General features: G+C 45.9%; 1 protein-coding gene across 10 annotated transcripts in view; it reads right to left on the bottom strand.

Moving 5' to 3' along the window:
• Positions 1 to 20,820, bottom strand: part of CAMKK2 (calcium/calmodulin dependent protein kinase kinase 2) — a 57,969-nt gene that overhangs the window by 7,017 nt on the left and 30,132 nt on the right. For 4 of the 10 annotated variants that reach the window (XR_010592804.1, XM_005298662.5, XM_005298663.5 and 1 more), the window contains exons 9-16: positions 15,819 to 15,840; positions 10,840 to 10,928; positions 10,388 to 10,587; positions 10,228 to 10,281; positions 8,890 to 8,963; positions 7,888 to 7,975; positions 6,753 to 6,881; positions 3,946 to 4,046 (exon numbers count right to left, since the gene is read on the bottom strand). Coding sequence is in view for 7 of the 10 variants with exons in the window: in XM_005298662.5 (XP_005298719.1) it covers positions 3,946 to 4,046; positions 6,753 to 6,881; positions 7,888 to 7,975; positions 8,890 to 8,963; positions 10,228 to 10,281; positions 10,388 to 10,587; positions 10,840 to 10,928; positions 15,819 to 15,840 (757 nt within the window). In the remaining 3 variants the exon portion in view is untranslated. Of the gene's footprint in view, positions 1 to 3,944; positions 4,047 to 6,752; positions 6,901 to 7,856; positions 7,976 to 8,889; positions 8,964 to 10,227; positions 10,282 to 10,387; positions 10,588 to 10,839; positions 10,929 to 15,818; positions 15,841 to 20,820 lie in introns of those variants that run through there. The other 6 variants (XR_010592805.1, XM_065568085.1, XM_065568087.1 and 3 more) reach the window with 3 other exon arrangements.

Below are 20,820 nucleotides of genomic sequence, written 5' to 3' on the forward strand. Positions count from 1 at the left end.
GGCTGTAACCATATCCCAAACCACTCGAAAGCAACAGTACTAGCTATCAAAGATTAGACCGTAACACACATGGAAGCAGTCTCACATGAAAGACTGCAGGATAGTGGAGGCTGGGGGGAGGTTAAAGAAATATGGGAAGATTCTGGGCCACATAAAATCAAATGATAAAACACATATATGGTAAAAGAGAGAACAGATCACCTCCTTACCCACTCTGTCTAGCCCTCAGCCACTTACTTCACTTCACATGACTGATTTAACCAGTGTTTGTGGGGGGTGGCAAAAATAAAACAAGTTATTATCATCTGCTGTGTTTGACAACCGCTTCCGTAGTTGATCAGTGATGGAAGAGACAGGAGCTTGCTAATCACAGCATGTAAAATATTACGGCTCTGTTGTAGAACAATCAAATCACCGATATGAAAAAGAGTTGAGTGTCAGACTGTCAGCTACAATTCGGAATATGAGAAAAAGACTCAGAAAATACACAGATAAATTCTTTTATCTCATAATTAATAACATACATTATGGGAAGATGTCTTCCACGCACAACTCCATCTGAAGTCAACAGGAGTCACATGCATAAGCTGAAATTCACCCCTCTGCAGGCCAGCCTGAGGTCTAGATACAACTTAAATCCTACTTAATCTCTCAAAATAGGATTCAATTGGCTGGTGCATAGGCCTTGTTCTGTCCCTCTGCACATGGTGAATTTTACGGATTGAACACATCTCAGGACAAGAACTTATATAAACCTACTCCCCAATGGATAATTGGGGGATTTACTTGCTTAAGTTCCAGGCATGCCCAGAAAGGAGTCGAGCATTGGCTATGGAAAAGATTCAGATTACACACACATCTGTCAGCTGAGCCTCCTGTAATCAACGTAATACAGGGTCTTTGGGGAAAATGTAAGTAAATTACCATGCCCTTTAGATACTGCTAGAGAGAGGAGCGTGAGTGGTGGAAGCCAGTGGTTTGTCAACCCTTCCGTTCAGAAAGCTCAATCCCCCATGGTGCATCTGTTTTAAGATTCTCCGTAGAAAAACCAAGCAAATGCCCAGGCTACTTTGGGAAATTAAAACAGGATACAAGGGTCTCAAGCAACTGCAGCTCTACCTTTGTTAGACACTGGTAGAGCAGCAGAATCCAAGAACGTGTTCTTGGTATTGCAACCTTAAACTGACACAGACTGAATCTGCCAGGATGCGTTTCAACTTCAGTAACTTGAAAATGACAATGAATAGGATCTCTCTTTATTAAGTCTGGGATGATATTTCACTAGATTGATCTTCCAGTTTATCCAGATGGAAAATGCCTTATACAGCCTGAATTACAAATGTAACACACCAAAATCACAGGCATTAGCAGTCTTTTGGGTTCATATACAAGGGCTCTGGTTCAAATTAAAATCAATTTTCTGCACCAGGCAGTTAGGTGCTGAATATACACAGGACGGAGCCAGACAGGAGCTTTCTGCTTAAGAGATGTTGTCACTTGAACTCCCATGCAGATGCAGCCCATTCTAAGCACTAGCATGCAGGACACCAAGCCCTCATCCATCTGGGAACCAGTGGAGCCGGGCATACTATAGGCTGGGTAGGAAATGGGAACTTCACAGTAAGCATCTACAAGCTCAGCAAGGCCCTTAGAAAGCCTCATTCCAGCTCAGGAGCCCATAGACACTTGGGGTGAAATCCCGGCTCCACTGAAGTCAGTGAGTGTTTTGCTATTGACTTCAGTGCTGGCCCACGTACAAGCCCTTGGGATCTTATCATCAATGGAATGAGTCCAGGTGAAAAAATCTGCTTCAAATGAGGGGGGAAAAGGTGATGGCAAACAAGAAGTCCAACGTTTGTCTTCATTTATTAATCTGTATTTAGTACAAAGCAGATCCCAACACAACGGATCCGTTTATTAAAGTGAAACCTTTATTCTAAAGGTAACTTATTAACGTTTCACAGCTGCAATGCAAACAGAAAGAAAAACAATGCACCTTTAATCTGCCTGATTAGTTTACTGGCAAAATTCAGTTCTGTGTCCTCCATTTTAGCAAAGAAATCCATACAAGACCAGGAGGGATAGCTCAGTGGTTTGAGCATTGGCCTGCTAAACCCAGGGTTGTGAGTTCAATCCTTGAGGGGGCCACTTAGGGATCTGGGGCAAAATTAGTACTTGGTCCTGCTAGTGAAGGCAGGGGGCTGGACTCTATGACCTTTCAAGGTCCCTTCCAGTTCTAGGAGATAGGATATCTCCATTCCTGTTATCAGAAGAGCAATTCATGCATGTCTATCATCCACTGCATGCAGCCAGAAGAGCTTTTGTTATTTACCAGTTATTTACTAGTAATGCGTGATCCACTTTCTGAGAAAGCTCCATTAATGCTTTAAAGGACTATCCTATTTTAAATGTAATTTTTCTACAGCTTATGGGCTTCATTGGTTGAAACAATGGCAATCGGTTACTGGGCTCACGCATTCTGGTGAATGGACAGCCCTCGATTCTGAAACCTTCATATGATGGCCACTGCTTGTAGCACTAACACTGCTTCCCGGTGTAAATGTGTCCCCAAATTGTGCTCCCTCTCCTTGTACCTAGATCTCTGTACGGAGACAATTTTGAAGGGAACACAAACCCAAAGAGATAAACGCTTCTCTTGAGTTGCATCACACATTATCTGTGAACGTCCCAGAGCTCCATGGAGTATACGTTGCATACATGAATGGACAGGCAGAAGGCACTGTCGGGTAAGTCTGACTGATGTAATATTTCACATTTACGGATTTGTTTTTTCTAGAATTGTGGGGAGTGGGAAAGTGAAGCGAGAACGAGCACAAATCAGGTAAGACGACCACAGTGTCGAGGCCTTTTCCCCACCTCCCCAATAATGAGCTGAAAGGAACCAACGTGGACTAGAATCCAGCTTGCACTCTCTTAGCTGTGTTGGTTTTCCAGGAGCAGCTTTGACTGAATATACACAAGGAGCAGATGAGATGCATAAGAAGGTGCCAGTTTTACAATCACTCTGACGTTCCTCCGATGGGAAGGCTCCATTCCCATTCACATGCAGGAAGTGAACAGCAGAGCTAGCCTTGTCATAGGTCTCCTACTCCTCTTTATTATAAGGCTTTTTGCCTTTATGAGACTCTGTGCCTCTAATCCGCACAAAAGTGGCAGCAGTAAGGACAACTCCTGAGGGACATCGAACACTTTTCCTGCAACTACAGTTCTGTCTCCTGGGGGAGTTCAGGATCTCAGAACCTCTGAAAATTTGGTTCTAAATCAGTATTTCCACTCACACTTGCGTAAGGAGCCATGTGTCCTGAACTGGCTCAGGCTACAGTAGAGCTATAAAAAGAAGAACAGGAGTACTTGTGGCACCTTAGAGACTAACAAATTTATTAGAGCATAAGCTTTCGTGGACTACAGCCCACTTCTTCGGATGCGTACCAATCATGAGGTTGATGGATTTCCACTCCATACGGCTAAATGCAGTGCCTTGCATAATGACAGGTTTCAGAGTAGCAGCCGTGTTAGTCTGTATCCACAAAAAGAACAGGAGTACTTGTGGCACCTTAGAGACTAACAAATTTATTAGAGCATAAGCTTTCGTGGACTACAGCCCACTTCTTCGAGGCTGAGCATTCTTTGATTTCATTCGGATTTGGTAGGATACCATTTGTGTAGTATCATAGCACTGTGTGCTTCAGTTACAAGTAACTTACAGGAACCACTTCCCTTACCACTGAAATGCAGTCTTCCATGGGTATAAATAGAGTTGAGATTAGATTCAATACATACAGCGTATCAACTAAAAGCCTGGTTGTTGTACAGGTTTCAAATAAAAATTCTCAGGCTCTGCTGGCGTTTTGCACTGTGACTATTCACTCACTGTAAATCACTCTGGAAGTATCCATTGCGCCTGAGTGAGATGAAGACACTTACTTCAGTAGGTTCCCTGGGGCACACAGCGGTCGTTCTTCTCTCCTGCTCCCCTCAAATGGATTCCCGAAAGATCGTTTCCTGATCATTGTTTTAACCAAGATCTGCAGGACAAGATTGATTTCAGTCAAGGATAACCCTTTCCAATAGCAGTGCATTTCCACTCAAGAGTAACAGAAATGTTTAAAGTTTATACTGAACCAACAGAGTTTGTGCTTTAGCAAACTATTAAAAACAAGCCTAGACCGGGCAAAGTTTTCATTTAACAATAACGACGATTGCCAGGTCTCCAACTGCTTAGTACCGAAGCTCATTTCTTTATCTGGAACTCCTCAGAGCTACATATGCATACTTCAAACCACAGGAGTCTGGATATGAAACCTGAGCGAAGAATGTGACATTTTCTTCTCCAATAATCTTTCCAATTCAAAAGTGAATTTTGATTTGCATGCATCTGTCACCCTGCTGGGTTCACTTTCTGTGAATTTCCAGCTGCTTGGTCTTTAATGGCAAGAATACTCATTAAAAGCACAATTTGCTGGGGGGCGGAAAGGGGGGGAGAGAGAATGCTTTAATACTTGCCAAAACTGAATTGTGATTGGAAACTCTATAGTTCGTACTGAGCTAACTTTAACTGTGAAGCACAAAAGTTACCAAAAAAAGAATTTGAAATTCATGTTACCACTTAGTTTCATAACTTACATGTTATTGCATTAGTTTCTTGATTGAATTAAGGATGCAGCTAACCACCACAGAGCAAACTATGAGTATTACAATTGAGTGTATAGTTTGAATGTACTGTCAGTGGGTTACAAAGTTACTTAGGGATCAGAAACAATACCATGTGATTAATGTAAAAGCCAAGAGTGTGTGAATCTTATACCTCAGTGTAACATTTGCAGCTTGACAGGCAGACTAAGAATTATTCCCTGGAGAAATTTGTGAATAATTTTGAAGAACAAATCAAATTTAAGAATTCTGCAACCTGTCAGTGCCAATTCATGAATAGAAAAAAAAAAAAAGAGAGAGAGAGAGGCAAAACAAGTTGAATAAATCATTAATTTTGCACTCAACTGTGCTAGACACACATTGATGTCAAATGGGGCTGTAGGTACTCAGCACTTCTGGAGGGAAAAAAGTCCGAACTTTTTCAAACGTTCTCCTTTGATTGTAAACTCTTCAGGATGGGGATGATCATTGTATTTGCATCTCGTACAGGGCAACACACAATGTTAGCATTTAAAAACCAATCTATTACAGGGACGTTAAAGCAGATGAGCTATTCACAGATAAAGGCAGAAATAAAAATGCAGGCTGATTTTTTTCCTCCTTCTAAATAATGACCTAAATTCAAAGACGTGACAGCAGGACAGGAAGGAGGTTGCCGCTAATGAATTCAAGACGTAGGAGATTTGGGGTGGAGAACACAGAGATTGTCTGATGTGAAGCTGAGCCCCGTGAGGAGCAGATGCAGAGACTATCCTTGCTGGGCCTGATCCTGTCTGGATTCAGAGTGCCTCCTGCAAAGTGCAGAGCGCCCTCAATTCCCACAGAACTCAGGACTGAGCGTGCGCTGTGCTGGGCAGAATTCGGTTCTCTAAAAGGAAAGATGCCGTGGAGCACAGATTGCTCCATTGTCTGCTCAGCAGAACACATGCACACACGGTTGCCAAAAATCATTGTTCTTCGTCCCAGATTTGTTCCCTCTCAGTAAAGTGAGAGTACGGGGCACGGGGGCAGGAAGGGGAAGGCAGCACAGCACCTCTTATGACACCTTGCGGCGCACAGTGAAAAAGCAGAAGGTACAAACTAAAACTATGACAACACCACTGAGCAGCCAGGGGCTCCAGTGGTGGCCAAAAGAACATCTCAACAGGCCCAGGGATACCTGCTTGAAGGCCTGGTCTCTGTTGAGTGCAGCCCCCCTCTCCATATGGTCCAGAACTTTAAATATGGTTCTGCTGTGGAGCTGGGCTTTGCAATCATTGGGAGGAAACCTACGAGAGCTTTGAAATCTGAGAGCGAACCTCAAGTTGGCAAGATGGGAAAAAACAATTTGTTTCCCTTTTTTCCTCCACAGCACCATATTATAAACAGCCACATGAAAACCCTAAGGCAAGTTAAGAGACTAAAGCATTCAGTATTCTTCTGCTAAGTCCCACTACAATACACCGAGATTTCCCTTCAGTGCAGGACACGGGACAGGCGTGACCAAAGGCCCAGAGCTGCCAGGTTAAAAGCAAGCTGGGGTTTAGAAGGTCCAATCGAAGCGACAAAATCCCACTAAACAGCAGTTGCAAGATGGCAGCCACAGATGCTCCAATCAGATGGTTTTTAGAAAGGGGTTAAAAGTGACAGGGGAAGGGGAAGCCTCAGCACTAGAAGATAAGAGACTCAGATCTGCGGAACAGCGACAAGAGAGCAACTTCTTAGACAACATTCCGTCTTAAGGGACTACTCTGAATGATCTCCAGACATAGAGTTCAGATCCACTCCAGCTTGAGGGGAAGGCTACTTCCACCAAGCAACTGACTTTGTGGTCTTTTTAGCAGCTGCTTAGAAGGGCAGTGCTGTCCTAGATCTAATTCGGGAAAAGCTTCTGACACAGAAACGCCACATGCTGCTGCATGGTGCCCAGATGCCACCCCACTGATGGGTGCATTAGAAACAGAGAACACATGAGTCCTGGCACCTAGTGCTCAACTCTAATCATTCATCAGCACAGCTAGGTCTGAGCAGTGATGCTGGGGCAGTAAGAACAGAGAATTTCCATGCACCCACTGAGCCAACGGTTGTCCTGTGTTACTCACCACTGTGGCCAGGCTCGGGATGTGTTTGACCGAGTTCTCGACTTCTTCTTCGGTCACCTCGATGAGCGTGCAGTTCTCATCCTCCGTCGGCAGCGGCTCCGCTCCGTTCTTAGTGACCCATGGGTGCAACTTCAATTAACAACACAGCCTGTCAGAAACGATTTCCTCTTTTTGAAAAAATTAGAACAACCCAGACCTGGCAAGCGCACCGCACCTCTCCGGCTACAGTACTCATAGGCCTGTGAGTTATTAAGGAGCCAGGGACGCTCTGCCCTTTAACCTAGTGAGCTAGAGGAATGGACGATCCCAAATCATTAGGACTAGAGATGAGCCTAAACCAAAACTGCAGATGCACACACCCTCAAACTTTGGGGAAGTGCAGCTCTAGATCCAAACTCTGTGGACCAGGCCTATAGTCACGTAGGAGGGGAAAGTATAAATAATGGGTAGCACATACAAAGCACTTTGCATCCATGGAGCTGTACATGCTTTACAAAGATGGGGAGTCATCATTACCCTTATTTTACAGATGGGAAAATGGAGGCACAAAGAGGTGAAATGACTTGCCCAAGGTCACGCACAGAGACAAGTGGCAGAGCCGGGAGTAGAATCCATGGGTCCTGGCTCCTAGCCCCAGACTTTAAACCAACAGACCACAGCAGAAATGGGAGAATAAGGAATCTTTTGCCCAATCTCCGAACACCATGAACCATTGTCCATTTCTCGAGCCCTTTCTGAAGGTTCAGAAATAGCTCATTAACTCCCCCTGGTTCCTACCTTTCCCCAATCTTATTTGCCATTTTCACAGCTGCTCAACCCTTCTGGGCTCCAGCAGAGAGAGAGGGACAGAAGTCTCCTGGGAAGGCTGTTTTGCAATATTATCCTAGAAGCCCAGGAAATACCGGACTCAGACGATTTCTTTATGTGGCCTAGTCTTGCAGGCACAAGAGGTCCTGAGATGGAGAAGGCTCAGGAGGGCCTGAAAAGGAGGCATTGGTAGTTGGGGGAGGGAGCAATGAATGATAAACTGACTCCAGACAAGACCGAGCAAAGAAAACACAACAAAATAAAAACAGCCCGGACAGTAGCGAGGCCGCAACTCACCAACAAGGCTTCATTGCCAACTGGCAAGTACCTTGATTTCCGGGACTGAAATCCTGGATTCAGGGTTTTTATCCAGCATCCGCATGATCAGATCCTTGAAATCCTCGGTAATGTCTGGCCTTGGGAAATTAAGTGAGCCACGGGTTAATTTGAGAGAGTTCACAGCCACTTCTCATTGACAGGTTTCATCATATCAGCTTATTTCCAAAGAGGTGTTTGGGGGGGAAGAGCTAGGTCTGGACATAGCACCCTGGGCTTAAATGCCCGTGCTTCTGCAGATTGCTTAGGCTAGTGCTAGAGAATGCCCACGCTGCGTGCACACCCCCTGCTACTCCACGCTGCGTGCACACCTCACTGCTACTCCACGCTGCGTGCACACCTCACTGCTACTGCACCGCGGAGCTGAATCCGAGGCCCATGCTGCCCAGCACTCACTTTGGTAAAGCTCTGAGTGGAGGTGACAGTGTTTGGGAATGGGATTAAAATGATGAAGGAGAACCAAGGATTAAGGAGTAGCAGAAAATTTAGGAATCCATGGGATTACTCAGATCAGTTATTTCTTCATTTAGTCACTGCCCCGGGAAAGAGGGACCCACTCCCATGTAACTGTCCCCAAGGGAGTTTCCATAGGAGAAGCAAATACACACTGACATGACTTGGAGTCAAATAAACAACCGTGCTCAGAGCAGTCAGGGATGCGCAGGGTATAAAAAAAAAAAGATGGAGAGATTGGACAGAAATCCACCATGTGGCAATGGAAGAGGTTAATTCCCTTTGGAGACTCCAGAACTTAAATCACAAACATTTTTTCAACAGCTGTAGATCAACAAATGTTGACCCCATGTCAAGTTTGAAGGGAGTTTTCCAGGGATGAGTGCAGTAGAGAAAGGGAAGTATTGGTGGTTTGGGTTAGTTTTGTAAAATCTCATTGGATCAGGTCCAGTTCCATTGACTCAGTGCTTTCTGGGATCCTGGGGAAATGGTGTTCACTTTCCAACGTGCATAAATAATAAAAAGCCTTCTATATACTCACTGATCTGGGAATTCCAGGGGTTGGGTCTTGATTTTACTGTGTAAACTTAGAATCCTCTCATCCATAAAAGGGCACTAGTCACAAACAAACAAAAATAAACAACAGGATTTATTAAGCAATAAGCCAATTTGGTGGAGTCAGCAGAACGCATCACTTGCCTTGGGAAGAATTTTGCAGGATTCCAAAGGAGAGGGAGAAAGAATTCGGGGGAAAATACAACATAGGGCCGATTTTCTCACCATGTTATTTTGTTCAGCTTAATTTAAAAACAACAACAAAAACGACACCTTTACATAGTGTGGGCTCAAAGGACAGAATAGAACAACAGCTCCTGGCTGAACAATCTGGACAGGCCCAACCCTACAATCCTTGAGCATTCTGAAAGCAGTGGAGCCTCTCACGAGCAAGCACTGCAGGATTGACCCCATGGTTTGGAAGAGAGCCAGACAGGGTCATCCATTCTCCAGCATCATTTATTAAGCCATCTCTCCCTCTACGTCCCATTGCACCAGCTAAGATCTCTGCTGGATGAGGTCTTGCTCGCCCAGGACTGGCACAAAGATGTTCTCAGCAGAGGTGCCCTCTGCTGGTCAAATGGATCTACTGTTTAGTAATTTGCAAGGTATGGGAGAAGCTCACCCATTTACTTGGGCTTTCCACTAATGAATCCATTAGCATCACAGCAGGCATGGGTCATGTGCAATTTCACGGAGTCACCCAAGCTTGTGGTTATTGATTTTAAGCTGAATGTGAAATGCCCAGATGTTCTGACAATATAAATGAATCAGGGCAGGAATTACTTCATTATCACAAACCATCCCCACACACAGTGAGAAAAACCGCTGCAGTAATGTCCAGACACCTTAAGAATGAATGATTAGACATCCATAAAAAAACCCAACACTTACGGAGCTGTGGGTTGCACAAGACACTCTACGGTAGAGCCTGTGTGGGACTAGTGTAGAGCCCTGCAGTGGAACTGGGATCCTGTGGGTCCTGCAGGACCCGCTGCCATAATAGTGGGAGCAGGATTTAAAAAGTCCCACGCTGGTCTCTACTCTACAGCAATGAAGCCCTGCAGATGGGCGACGCTGGGCTGGGCCTTAGGAGAAGCAGCTTCATTGTAAGGCAGGCCTCTGCACACCCTTTGCGCTGGAGGAATGTTGGCCCAGCCCCAGCGCAGCAGGGGAGAGGTTATGGGAGAAAAAGGCCATGACTGATCAGGCTTTTTTGTGGGGGAGGGAAAGGGATATAAATTTCACCCTATGAAACACCACACAGAGCCTTGTGTAGAGACATGCTGACTCACTGACCAGACTCAACCAAGAAACTCATTACCTGTCCAAACACAAAACAGAAGAGCGTGATTCCCATGGCCCATACATCCAAAGCCTTGGAAGAAAGGAGAATAACGTATTATGGCTAGTTCTTGCACATGGAGCCCGAAAAGCGTGTATATATTGAAGAGACAGTTATAAAAATCCTCACTACAAAATACCTTGCCAGAAAAGATTTTTCTTATTTCTGAGAGGGTTTCCGGTGCCATGAATGCAGGGGTGCCCACAGTGTTGGTCAGGAGGGCATCAGTTCCTTTGAACTCATTACTCACTCCAAAGTCAGCGATTTTGATGTGACCATCTTCCCCAACTAGAAGGTTGGAAGGTTTAATATCCCGGTGGATTATCTTTTGATAGTGCACTGTGTGTTAAAGAAACAGCAGGACATTAATGGCAGTGCATGCTTGTAACACAACTAGCAGGTGGTAGCTAAGAGCAAATGACCAAACACACAGGGATTGCAAAACTCAATTAACAAGAACGTTGAAACTATGGGCCAGATCCTGAGTTGGTGTCAGTCAGTGTCGCTTTGCTGGAGCCAGCTGAATTACACCAGCTGCGAATCTGCCCCCACGTTGTTAAGAACGCCAGTGGTTTCTGTTTAGAAGCTTACAGTATTCGATGCCTTTGAGCAGATCCTGAAAGTAGAACCGAGCCTGATCTTCAGTGAGAGGTTTAATGGCAGGGACTTCCATCACAGGCCTGGAAAGGCAACAAAGCAGGGCTAATGAGGAAGAGGGGCACAGTTTACAACCCACAAGATGTCAGAGGCTTCTTTTTCCGACTGATGTTTAAGAGAACAGGTAGCAAAGCTCTGACCCAGTGAGAGATAATGGATTCTTTAGCTCATGAGCCTGGCTATCCTACAACTCTCCTTCCTGTCTTCAGCAAATGCTGTGAATTAACTCACTATAATAAACCAGAACGTTGGCATATTAGGCCCTGTCTACACTATAAAAATAATCATGTTGCATTGTTGTGGTTCAGGACGTTGACACATGGTTTTTAGTTATCTATGGGTATGTCTACACTGCAATGGAACAGCCGTGGTCGGCCCATGTCTGCTGACTTGGGCTCGTGCTACAGGGCTGTTTAACTGCAGTGTTGATGTTTGAGTTTGTGCTGGAGCCCTGGCTCAGGGACACCCCGCGGGCCAGTTCCAGGTGTTTAATTGCAGTGTAGACACATCCTATGTCACCAGAAGAAACAAGCTGGGGAACTCAATTGTAATATGGTAGATACAGTGGCACCTTTACACAGACTCTGCCTAGGAAAGGCAGTGCCAGACATTCAGCCATCCCTGCTGCTCCAGGGGAGAGATTTTATGTCCCTGTTCTTTGGTTGCATTAGGGCCCCTTTGCCGCACTACATTGTTGCAAAGCAGCCCTAAAACCGCTGGAGCCAGCCACAATCTCAGTCAAGCGGGCTCCTCAGATGGTGCAGAATTGGAAAATGGCTCCTACGCTAGCCCTCCTCTTGGTGGGTGGCTTAGGGGACATAGCTGGGGCTCCCCTAAAACCCAGCAATTCCCAGCTACTGTAACTGCCCCTGAGCTTGACAGCTTGCCTAAGTTACAGCAGCCCCCAGGCTGCTCCGAATTACCCTGGGGGGGGAGGAGTCAGTTCAGAACACAATGGCCCAGGACAAGGACCAGGGAAGTAAAAAAGTGGTTTAAAGTCACCTTTGCAGCCTTGTGAGTTGCGCTGCGTGTTCTTTGGCTGTAGCCAAAGATGGAGGCCTACACCTGACCTATCCCTCTATATAACAGGTTCCATGATTTCCCCTCTTGCATGGGCACCTGGATGGATGTCACCCCAGAATATCCCCCTGGTTGTGATACACACAAGAGCCCGAGCAGCAGGGCTCTGCTGCCCTCAGTGGCATCACATTCATGCACAAATGCTACCTTGGCAGTGGCAGCTCCTCCCTTTAGTATTAGATGGCCAAATCCTGAAGGACTTAATCAGTTCTGAATCAGGCAAAACTCTTACTGAAGTCAGTGGGAGCATTGCTTGAACGAGGGTGGAGTGAAGAAATTAGGGTCTGGTCCATTAGAATCCAGGTCATTAACATACATAGTATAGTACGTGCATACAGCACTGGATAAATTATTGGATTTTGGCCTTATAGATCAAGTTTCCCTGTCCCAAAGAGCTTGCAATCTAGAGGCATTGACTAAGGCAAACATTACAGGAAGGCAGAATGTACAAAGGATGGGAAGCAGCCATTACAGTAGAAATGCTTCCTGGACTAAGTGGTGTTTAAGAAGCAGCATGAAAGTGGAGATCTATACAATTAAAAGACTGAGAGAACTAAAAGCCATTTCAGTGCAAGATGTCTCCTACAGACAGGAAAGTGCTGAGCTGCCCTCTCTTAGGTCTGATTCTCATTGAGGTTTAGGCTTGTGGGAAGAGAAGTTTCCAAGGATTTCCAGTGTGGTTTACTCCTGTCACCCAATCGTGTTTCAAGTGTCTTCAAACCCTCTTCCTCAGCACAAGCTGGGAAAGCGGCACTAGCAGGCTCCACTCCAATCTCCCCCTACGCAGTCACACAGCACAAAAAATGAAGTGGTGTACCGTGGCGCTCTCCCATAAATAGCGGTGTCCCCTCTCGACCCCAGAATCTGGTTCACGTCACTATAAAAAGCCGAAGTGGGACAGGGGAAGGGATTAACTGAGTCACATTAGAAAGGAACAGGGCACAGAACTTGGAACAGCACCTTGGCAGCTGTTTGGCTTGCACATCTGGACCTTACATAGTTCTTGCGTAGGTCACAATGGCTGGCTGTACTGGTCCATCTATTCGTCCTTTCAGAACGGTCTCCTTTCTATATGAGGGACAGATGGAATTTTCTTCAACCCCAGGAATGTCGTTCTCCTCTTTTTACTCATTATTTCCCTCAAACGAAGAGATTTAGGGACAGATCCCAACCTCTATTACACCAGTGCCAATCTGCAGTTACTCCCTTAAAGTCTATGGAGTTGCTTTGGATTTACCGGGACCGAGAGCAGAATCTGACCCTTAATGTGGCCATTGCAAGAAAAATCTCCCTTCTCCACTACAGTCTTAGTTCCCCAGTATTGCACCCCCCTCCTGTGGTATCTCAGAGAAATGCTGAAGCACAGGATCTGGTGCCACGCCCCCATCTATTTAGGATCCGGCGAGGTTTCTAGTGTCCCAGGGCTAACTGCAAAGTTCAGATTATTCTTTTGCCATCAGCTGTGCAGGGGTGTTGTTTTTTTGGATGGCGGGTGGGACTCTCAGAGGAAAGTTAAACTAATTAGCTCCACCTTGAATATGTGTCTCTTGTCTCCTTGCCAGAGTCTGCACATTTTCCCAAAAGCCGGGGGAGATGCTGCTGCCCGTCTTGAATCTCTGAAGGATCCAGCATCTAACTGAAGTAGACAGAGCTAAAGAGATGCTAGAGTGCCTTGCTCTGTCCAAGAGTCCCCTTTTGTTCTTCATGCTGGTGGAGGATGCCCATATATTTATCACTGGTATTATAACAACAGCTAGAGGTCACATCCAAAACCAGGGGCCCACTGGCTGAGCACTGTAATAAATAGGAAGAGAGTCTCTGCCCTGAAGAGCTTGAAATTTAACCAGAGAAGACAGATCAATGGTGGGAGGGGGCAGAGAGATGGATGTGACTCGACCAAGGTCCCACAACATGTCAATGATATAGCCAGGAATAGAATCCAGGTCTTCTGAGTGCCCTACCCACTGAACCATGCTGCTTGCACTGCCCACCTCTTTGCTGTTCCCATAAATGGTCATCTATATCCTCCTGAATCCCATCTCACGCTAGCACACGATGGTGCACTGCAGACACTCAACAGGCTGAGTGCCAAAGATAAGACTCATGGATAACACAGGAGATGGCTTCACAAGTCAAGAGGATCAGAAAATGACCCATTAGCGTTTATTATCTGTTGCACAGGATTACCCTCCACTAGCACTAATGGAAGCTGCCTATGCCTCTCAAGGGCAGAGGAGACTCTACAGTACACAATTATTTCTCAGCTGGATACATGGGCTTCCCCACTGTAAGATGGTGAGGAGAGAGAAAGAGGTGAGGAGGACTCAGCATTTCATTCTCTCTCCAAGATGACCCAAGCTAATTCTCAGTACTGAGGGAGAAGATACATATCAACATAAGCTCAATGGGTGTTTAAATTCTCATGCTGGAAAATTGTATCATGAATCCACAAAGAAACACATTGGCTTACTGTGTTTTCAGCTTCTTGTCCATGATAATAAGGGAAATCTTCAGCTCTAACAATGTTATTATTTGAATTATTATAGCACCCAAGAGCCATAGCCATGGACCAGGACCCCATTGTGCTAGGGGCTGTACAAACATAGAACCTACCCCAAAGAGCTAACAATCTAGTTTTAGTTACAATTACATCGCTACTGCTGCTGTCATGAGAACTGCAAACAGCCCTTACTACGTTCAGAGATACTTTTTCCTAAACGTCTCATGCCATTTAAACCCTATTTTATTTTTCCTAGAATTTTTCATCTGTAAATCTCAAAGCATTTGACAAAGTCCAGTGAGCATTATTATCCCCAAGTTAAAGATGAGGAAAAAGGTTACATGATTTGCCCAAAGTCACACAGTCATCAGCGGAGTCAGAACCTCAGATTTCTTAACTCCCAGTTAGAGTCCTGTCCACTAGCCCATGCTGCCTCTGTCCTCTGCTGATGTAGCAGGTTGAAAGGCAACAGAGTTTAGAAAGGAATAAAACTCAGACAAGATGTTGACATCGCAGAACAGAACTGAGACAGTCTGAATGTAGCATATTGCACGCATGTGCACAAGCCGACACAGGTATCTGCAGTTGTAGATCTGTTGTGCCATTTTCCCAAGACATGCAATAAGGTGTTGCATTGGACCCAGGATTCCACATCTCACAATCATTTGGGCTCATTCTACACTCTCATGGATAAACTCAGAGCACATCAGAGAGCCTCAGTCAGTGTAACTCACATACACAAAGGCCAGAAGAGAGACTGCAGCATCAGGAGGAGGTAAGAGCCTACCTTACTTTAACTTACACCTCTCCAAACTCCTTGGCATGTCAATTATAACTCCCTTATTGATCAGTAAGGAGTATACATAGGTTCAGGGGCATCTGGGTCTCAGAGCACGTCTACACTACAGGGGCTACAGCAGCACAGCTGCAATGCCATAGTGTAGACACTTCCTACATCGACTGAAAGTTTTTTTTTCTATCAGTGTAGGTAATACACCACCATGAGCCGTGACACTTCGGTCCACGGAAGACTTCTTCTGTCAACCTAACCACATCTACAATGGTGGGGGTAAAGGTTGGCTTAACTACAGTGTTCGGGGGGTGAGAATTTTTCACACCTCTGCGTAACATAGCTAGGACGATCTAAATTGTAAGTTGCAGACCAGGACATAGGGAGACCTACTTTTAACACCTTCCACATCACCACTGTAAGGAATTTGGCCCACTGTATACACTATTTCAACCAAACTACACTCACACACATTGCTTATGAAATACATTTGCTTCAATATTCTCTAAGTTTGTAGACCTAATAACAAGGTTCAATACTTACCCTTGTTTTACCAGTTCAAACACTGAAACACAAAGGAGAAGGTGATTAATGACAGGCTGAAAGCTCTGCAAACAAGATCCCAGCAGAAAAGCAATTATTTCTATGACCAATTATGGAAATAATCAACAACATGAAACTGGCTGGGTGAAGTGAGTTCAGAATGTGGAAGAATCCCATGTGGTATTTTGTTTTTTAAAAATGTACATTTTTACATGACGTCGTCACTGTATTTATCACAAAGATCTGTAGTTCATGCAGAAATTAGACTGACAATTCACGCCGCTACTTCAAAGAGCATATTACTATCTTCCTTGTTAATAATCTATGAACTAACATATTTGTTCAGTACTTCAGAATCATTATAGTTTATCAGGCTAAGAATCTTCTCACTATGACCCTGATTCTGCATTTCTTACATACCAAGTATTGAGTGTGCAGAGAATGCAGAACTAGGGTCTAAGGACACTTTAGCTCTTTGACCCGAATACTGTGCTCCATCATCAGTTAAGTAAGGTACAGAGCAAATTACGCACCATCAGGAAGGTTCCACCAGGGACCAAGTAAAAAGTTTTCCCCCAAAAAACGTTCATGGATTTAGCTTAAACAAACTGCTTATTTCTTCAAGAAAAACTGGGAAGGAGCCAGTAAGGGTCTATCTATACTGCAGCTGAGATGAGCCTCCCAGCCTGGGGAGACATATAGCGGGACTCTCACTGGCACACTAAAAATAGCAGTGTGGATATTGCAGCACCAGCCTGGACCCAGACTAGCCACCCACGCTTGGAACCAGGGGCTCAACCAAACCTTCAATGGGGCTGCAACATCCACATATACAAGCCCCACTAGCACAAGTGTGTCTACCCATTTGCTCCCAGCTGCAGTGTAGAGATACCCTTAGTTCCTCTGCTAAATAATGCACATCTTACACCTTCTATGATGTTATATTTTTAAACCAAGTAAATCACGTTTTTGTGCCTAAGCTGAATGTGGAAAACACACGTCCCTTGTACAAAACGGAGAAGTGAATATATTCAATTATTTGTACGTTCACAGATACACATTCAGGCCCTGATCCGGCCACGTTCATGCGGAGTAAGTACTCAGAGTTGCTGCACTGAGGTTTATGGGACTAAACAGGGAGTAAGGTCCTGCATAGCATGAGAAAGGATGACAAATGTGCCCCTTCGTTAACATGTGTTTTCCAGGCACAACAGCTGTTAGCCCTGAAAAACCTGGCCCCCAGGGGGTAGATTAAATTAATAGAAATAAGGCAGATTCACAATGAGACCAATATGCTAATGAACTCACATGATGATTTAAAAAAAGTCATAGTAGCAAGAACGGTGATTGGAACATTGGTCTTAATTGGTCATTGTCTTGGCCTTTGTTCATCCCCTTTGTTATTGCAAATGGGCATTTGTATTGAAATTCTCAATTTTTAAGGGTAGTTTTGAGCAATATTAAGCAACATATATCAGGGAACATTCTCAAGGCTGATTAGTTCCCTTAAACTGGTCTATTTTAGGGAACAAACTGCTAAACAATTCTAGAGAGACGGGGGGAAAAAGGTAGAGGCTGTGCTAATCAGTGAGCTCTTACAGGCTTTGCTGACATGACTCCCCAGATCTCTGTGAATAGTTTGCTCTTTACAGTCATTACTGCCTAAAAAACCCCCCAAAAATCTACAACTCCCACCAGGAGCTAACTTCAACAGCTCTGAAAGGAGCTAAAATTAGGGTACGAGAAGGAAACTCCCCGCCTCCAAAAACCCACCATCTGACAATAAGGAAATGTTGCATTTCCATAGTATTTTCAACCCAGAGTCTCAGCATGCTCTGCAACCATTTATTGTTTAAGTCGGTAAGTTCTGCCCCATTTTATAGCTGGGATAACTGAGGCACAGAAAAGTTAAGTGACTGGCCCAAAGTCACACAGTGAGTTAGTGGCAGAGCAACGTATGAAATCCAGGTCAGACTGTTGACACCCTGCTATAACTAACAGATAACACCACCCTTCAGTTCAATCCCAAATAGGGTTAAGCAAGAATGAAGCTGCAGGAAGAGGCGTCCATAATGAATATCCAGTTTACATCACAGTTTAATTTACTTCTATTGCACCTTTGATTCAAATCAATAGATGTCCAGCTAGTGCAGGGAGAGAATCTGAGTCTGGAAAGATATGCAATACATTAGTATGTGGGTCTGGTACTGGGCACTTTCAGAGTCAGGGTACCAAATAAATGGGATCATTGGTCTGAGCAAATATGGCAATCCCTACAGTGCTATTCCTTGCACTACCACAGGCTTGTATGCTCTTGGGTAAGTCACTTTAAGAAAAAGGATGATGTTGGCACAAGACCAAAGGGGCCTGAACAAATTCAGGCTGGAAATTAGAAGGTTTCTAACTATCAGAGGAGGGAGGTTCTGGAACAGCCTCCCAATAGGAGTTGTGGGATCAAATAACTTAGCTAGATTTAAGAGAGCTGGACAAATTTATGAGTGGGATTGTATGATGGGATTGCTTGTGACTGTAGGGAGCAGGGCTTGGCAGTCCTACAGGTCCCATCCAGTTTGTGTCTTATGTTCCTAAAATCTCACGTTTCAGGGCTTCAGCCGGTCACCTGCAGGAGTCAGAAAGGGATTTTTATCCCCCAATTATTACCTGCTTTCCCCCCACCCAGGCCTCTTCCCTCTGAAGCATCTGAGATGGCTAAAGCTGGAGATGGGAAGGGTGGGTGAGTGCTCTGAGGTGGCATCAAGCATTCTTTCTCTCAAGTGCTTTGCTGGCTGCTTCTTGTTCACATGCTCAGGTCTAACTGATTGCCCTGTGTGTGGTTGGGAGGCAGTTTTCCCTGAGGTCAAATAGGCAAAACACCCCCAAAGTCACTGCCATTCTCTGCAGCATGGGAGTGCAGGTCACATGCCAGGATCATCTTAGGATCTCTCACTTAATCAATTCCCTGCCACTGCAAGGAGCTCATACATCGGTGCAACTCAGTCCCTCCTATTCTTTGCCTGTGACATGCGATAAAAGACGGTTACTCACCGTTGTAACTGTTGTTCTTCGAGATGTGTTGCTCATATCCATTCCATTAGGTGTGTGCGCGCTGCGTGCACGATCGTCGGAAGATTTTTACCCTAGCAACACCGGCGGGTCGGCTGTGGAGCCCCCTAGAGTGGCGCCTTCATGGTGCTGAATATATACCCCAGCCGACCCGGCGCCCCCTCAGTTCCTTCTTGCCGGCTACTCCGACAGTGGGGACGGGGGGCGGGTTTGGAATGGATATGAGCAACACATCTCGAAGAACAACAGTTACAACGGTGAGTAACCGTCTTTTCTTCTTCGAGTGCTTGCTCATATCCATTCCATTAGGTGACTCCCAAGCCCAACTTAGGTGGTGGGGTCGGAGTGAGACATTGCTGTGTGCAAAACCGCTGATCCGAAAGCAGCATCGTCCCTGGACTGCTGCACTAGTGCATAGTGAGCTGTAAACGTGTGGACTGATGACCAAACCGCCGCTCTACAAATGTCCTGGATCGGAACTTGCGCCAGGAAAGCAGTCGAGGAAGCTTGGGCCCTCGTGGAGTGAGCGGTGAGGTGCGGTGCTGAGATACCTGCCAGGTCATAGCAAGTCCGGATGCAAGACGTAATCCAGGAGGATAGGCGTTGTGAGGAGACCGGTGAGCCTTTCATTCGGTCGGCCACTGCAACGAAGAGTTGCGTCGTCTTTCTAAAGTGCCTTGTGCGGTCAATATAGAAGGCCAGGGCTCTGCGTACGTCCAGAGAATGCAAACGTTGATCCTGGCGAGTAGCATGTGGTTTAGGATGAAAGACCGGGAGAAATATATCCTGGTTGATATGAAAAGGAGAAACCACCTTAGGGAGAAAGGCAGGATGTGGACGAAGCTGCACTTTATCCTTATGGAAAACTGTGTAAGGGGGCTCGGATGTAAGCGCCCTGAGTTCAGAAACGCGCCTTGCTGAGGTGATGGCTACGAGGAAGGCTGTCTTCCAGGATAGGTACAGAAGTGAACAGGTGGCCAGTGGCTCGAATGGAGGACCTGTGAGCTTGGAGAGAACCAGGTTGAGGTCCCACGTCGGAACGGGCTGACGTTGTTGTGGGTACATCCGGTCTAAGCCCTTGAGAAATCTAACGACCATCGGGTTAGAGAATACCGAGGACGCGAGTTCCCCTGGGTGAAAGGCCGATATAGCGGCCAGGTGAACTCTAATTGAAGATATCGCCAACCCCTGCTGTTTTAGGGAGAGGAGATATTCCAAAATGAGAGGAATAGGTGCCTGCAACGGTGACGTGGCTCGTTGTTCGCACCAACAGGAGAACCGCTTCCACTTGGCCAGGTACGTGGACCGTGTTGAGGGCTTCCTACTGCTCAGCAGAATCTGTTGGACAGAGTGCGAGCATTGCTGCTCTGCCTGGGTGAACCATGGAGCAGCCACGCCGTGAGGTGGAGTGATTGCAGGTCGGGGTGACGCAGGCGACCGTGGTCCTGAGAGATGAGATCCGGGCACAATGGAAGCGGGATCGGTGTCCGAACCGAGAGTTCCAACAGCGTGGTGTACCAATGTTGTCTCAGCCACGCTGGGGCGATCAGAATCACCTGTGCCCGGTCTCTGCGCAATTTGAGCAGTACCTTGTGGACCAGAGGAAACGGAGGGAAGGCATAAAACAGGTGGTCCTTCCAGGGAAGGAGAAACGCATCCGAGAGGGAGCCGGGAGCTCGACCTTGCAGGGAGCAGAACACGTGGCACTTCCTGTTGTCTCGAGATGCAAACAGGTCTATCTGGGGAAACCCCCACTTCTGGAAAACGGAATGTATGATGTCCGGACGGATAGACCACTCGTGTGTTTGAAAGGACCTGCTGAGTCGGTCCGCCAGAGTGTTCTGGACTCCAGGGAGGAACGATGCCGTGAGATGGATTGAGTGGGCAATGCAGAAGTCCCACAGGCGAATGGCCTCTTGGCATAGAATTGACGAACGTG

Source organism: Chrysemys picta, chromosome 15, assembly GCF_011386835.1.
Source record: "Chrysemys picta bellii isolate R12L10 chromosome 15, ASM1138683v2, whole genome shotgun sequence".
Taxonomy (NCBI): Eukaryota; Metazoa; Chordata; order Testudines; family Emydidae; genus Chrysemys; species Chrysemys picta.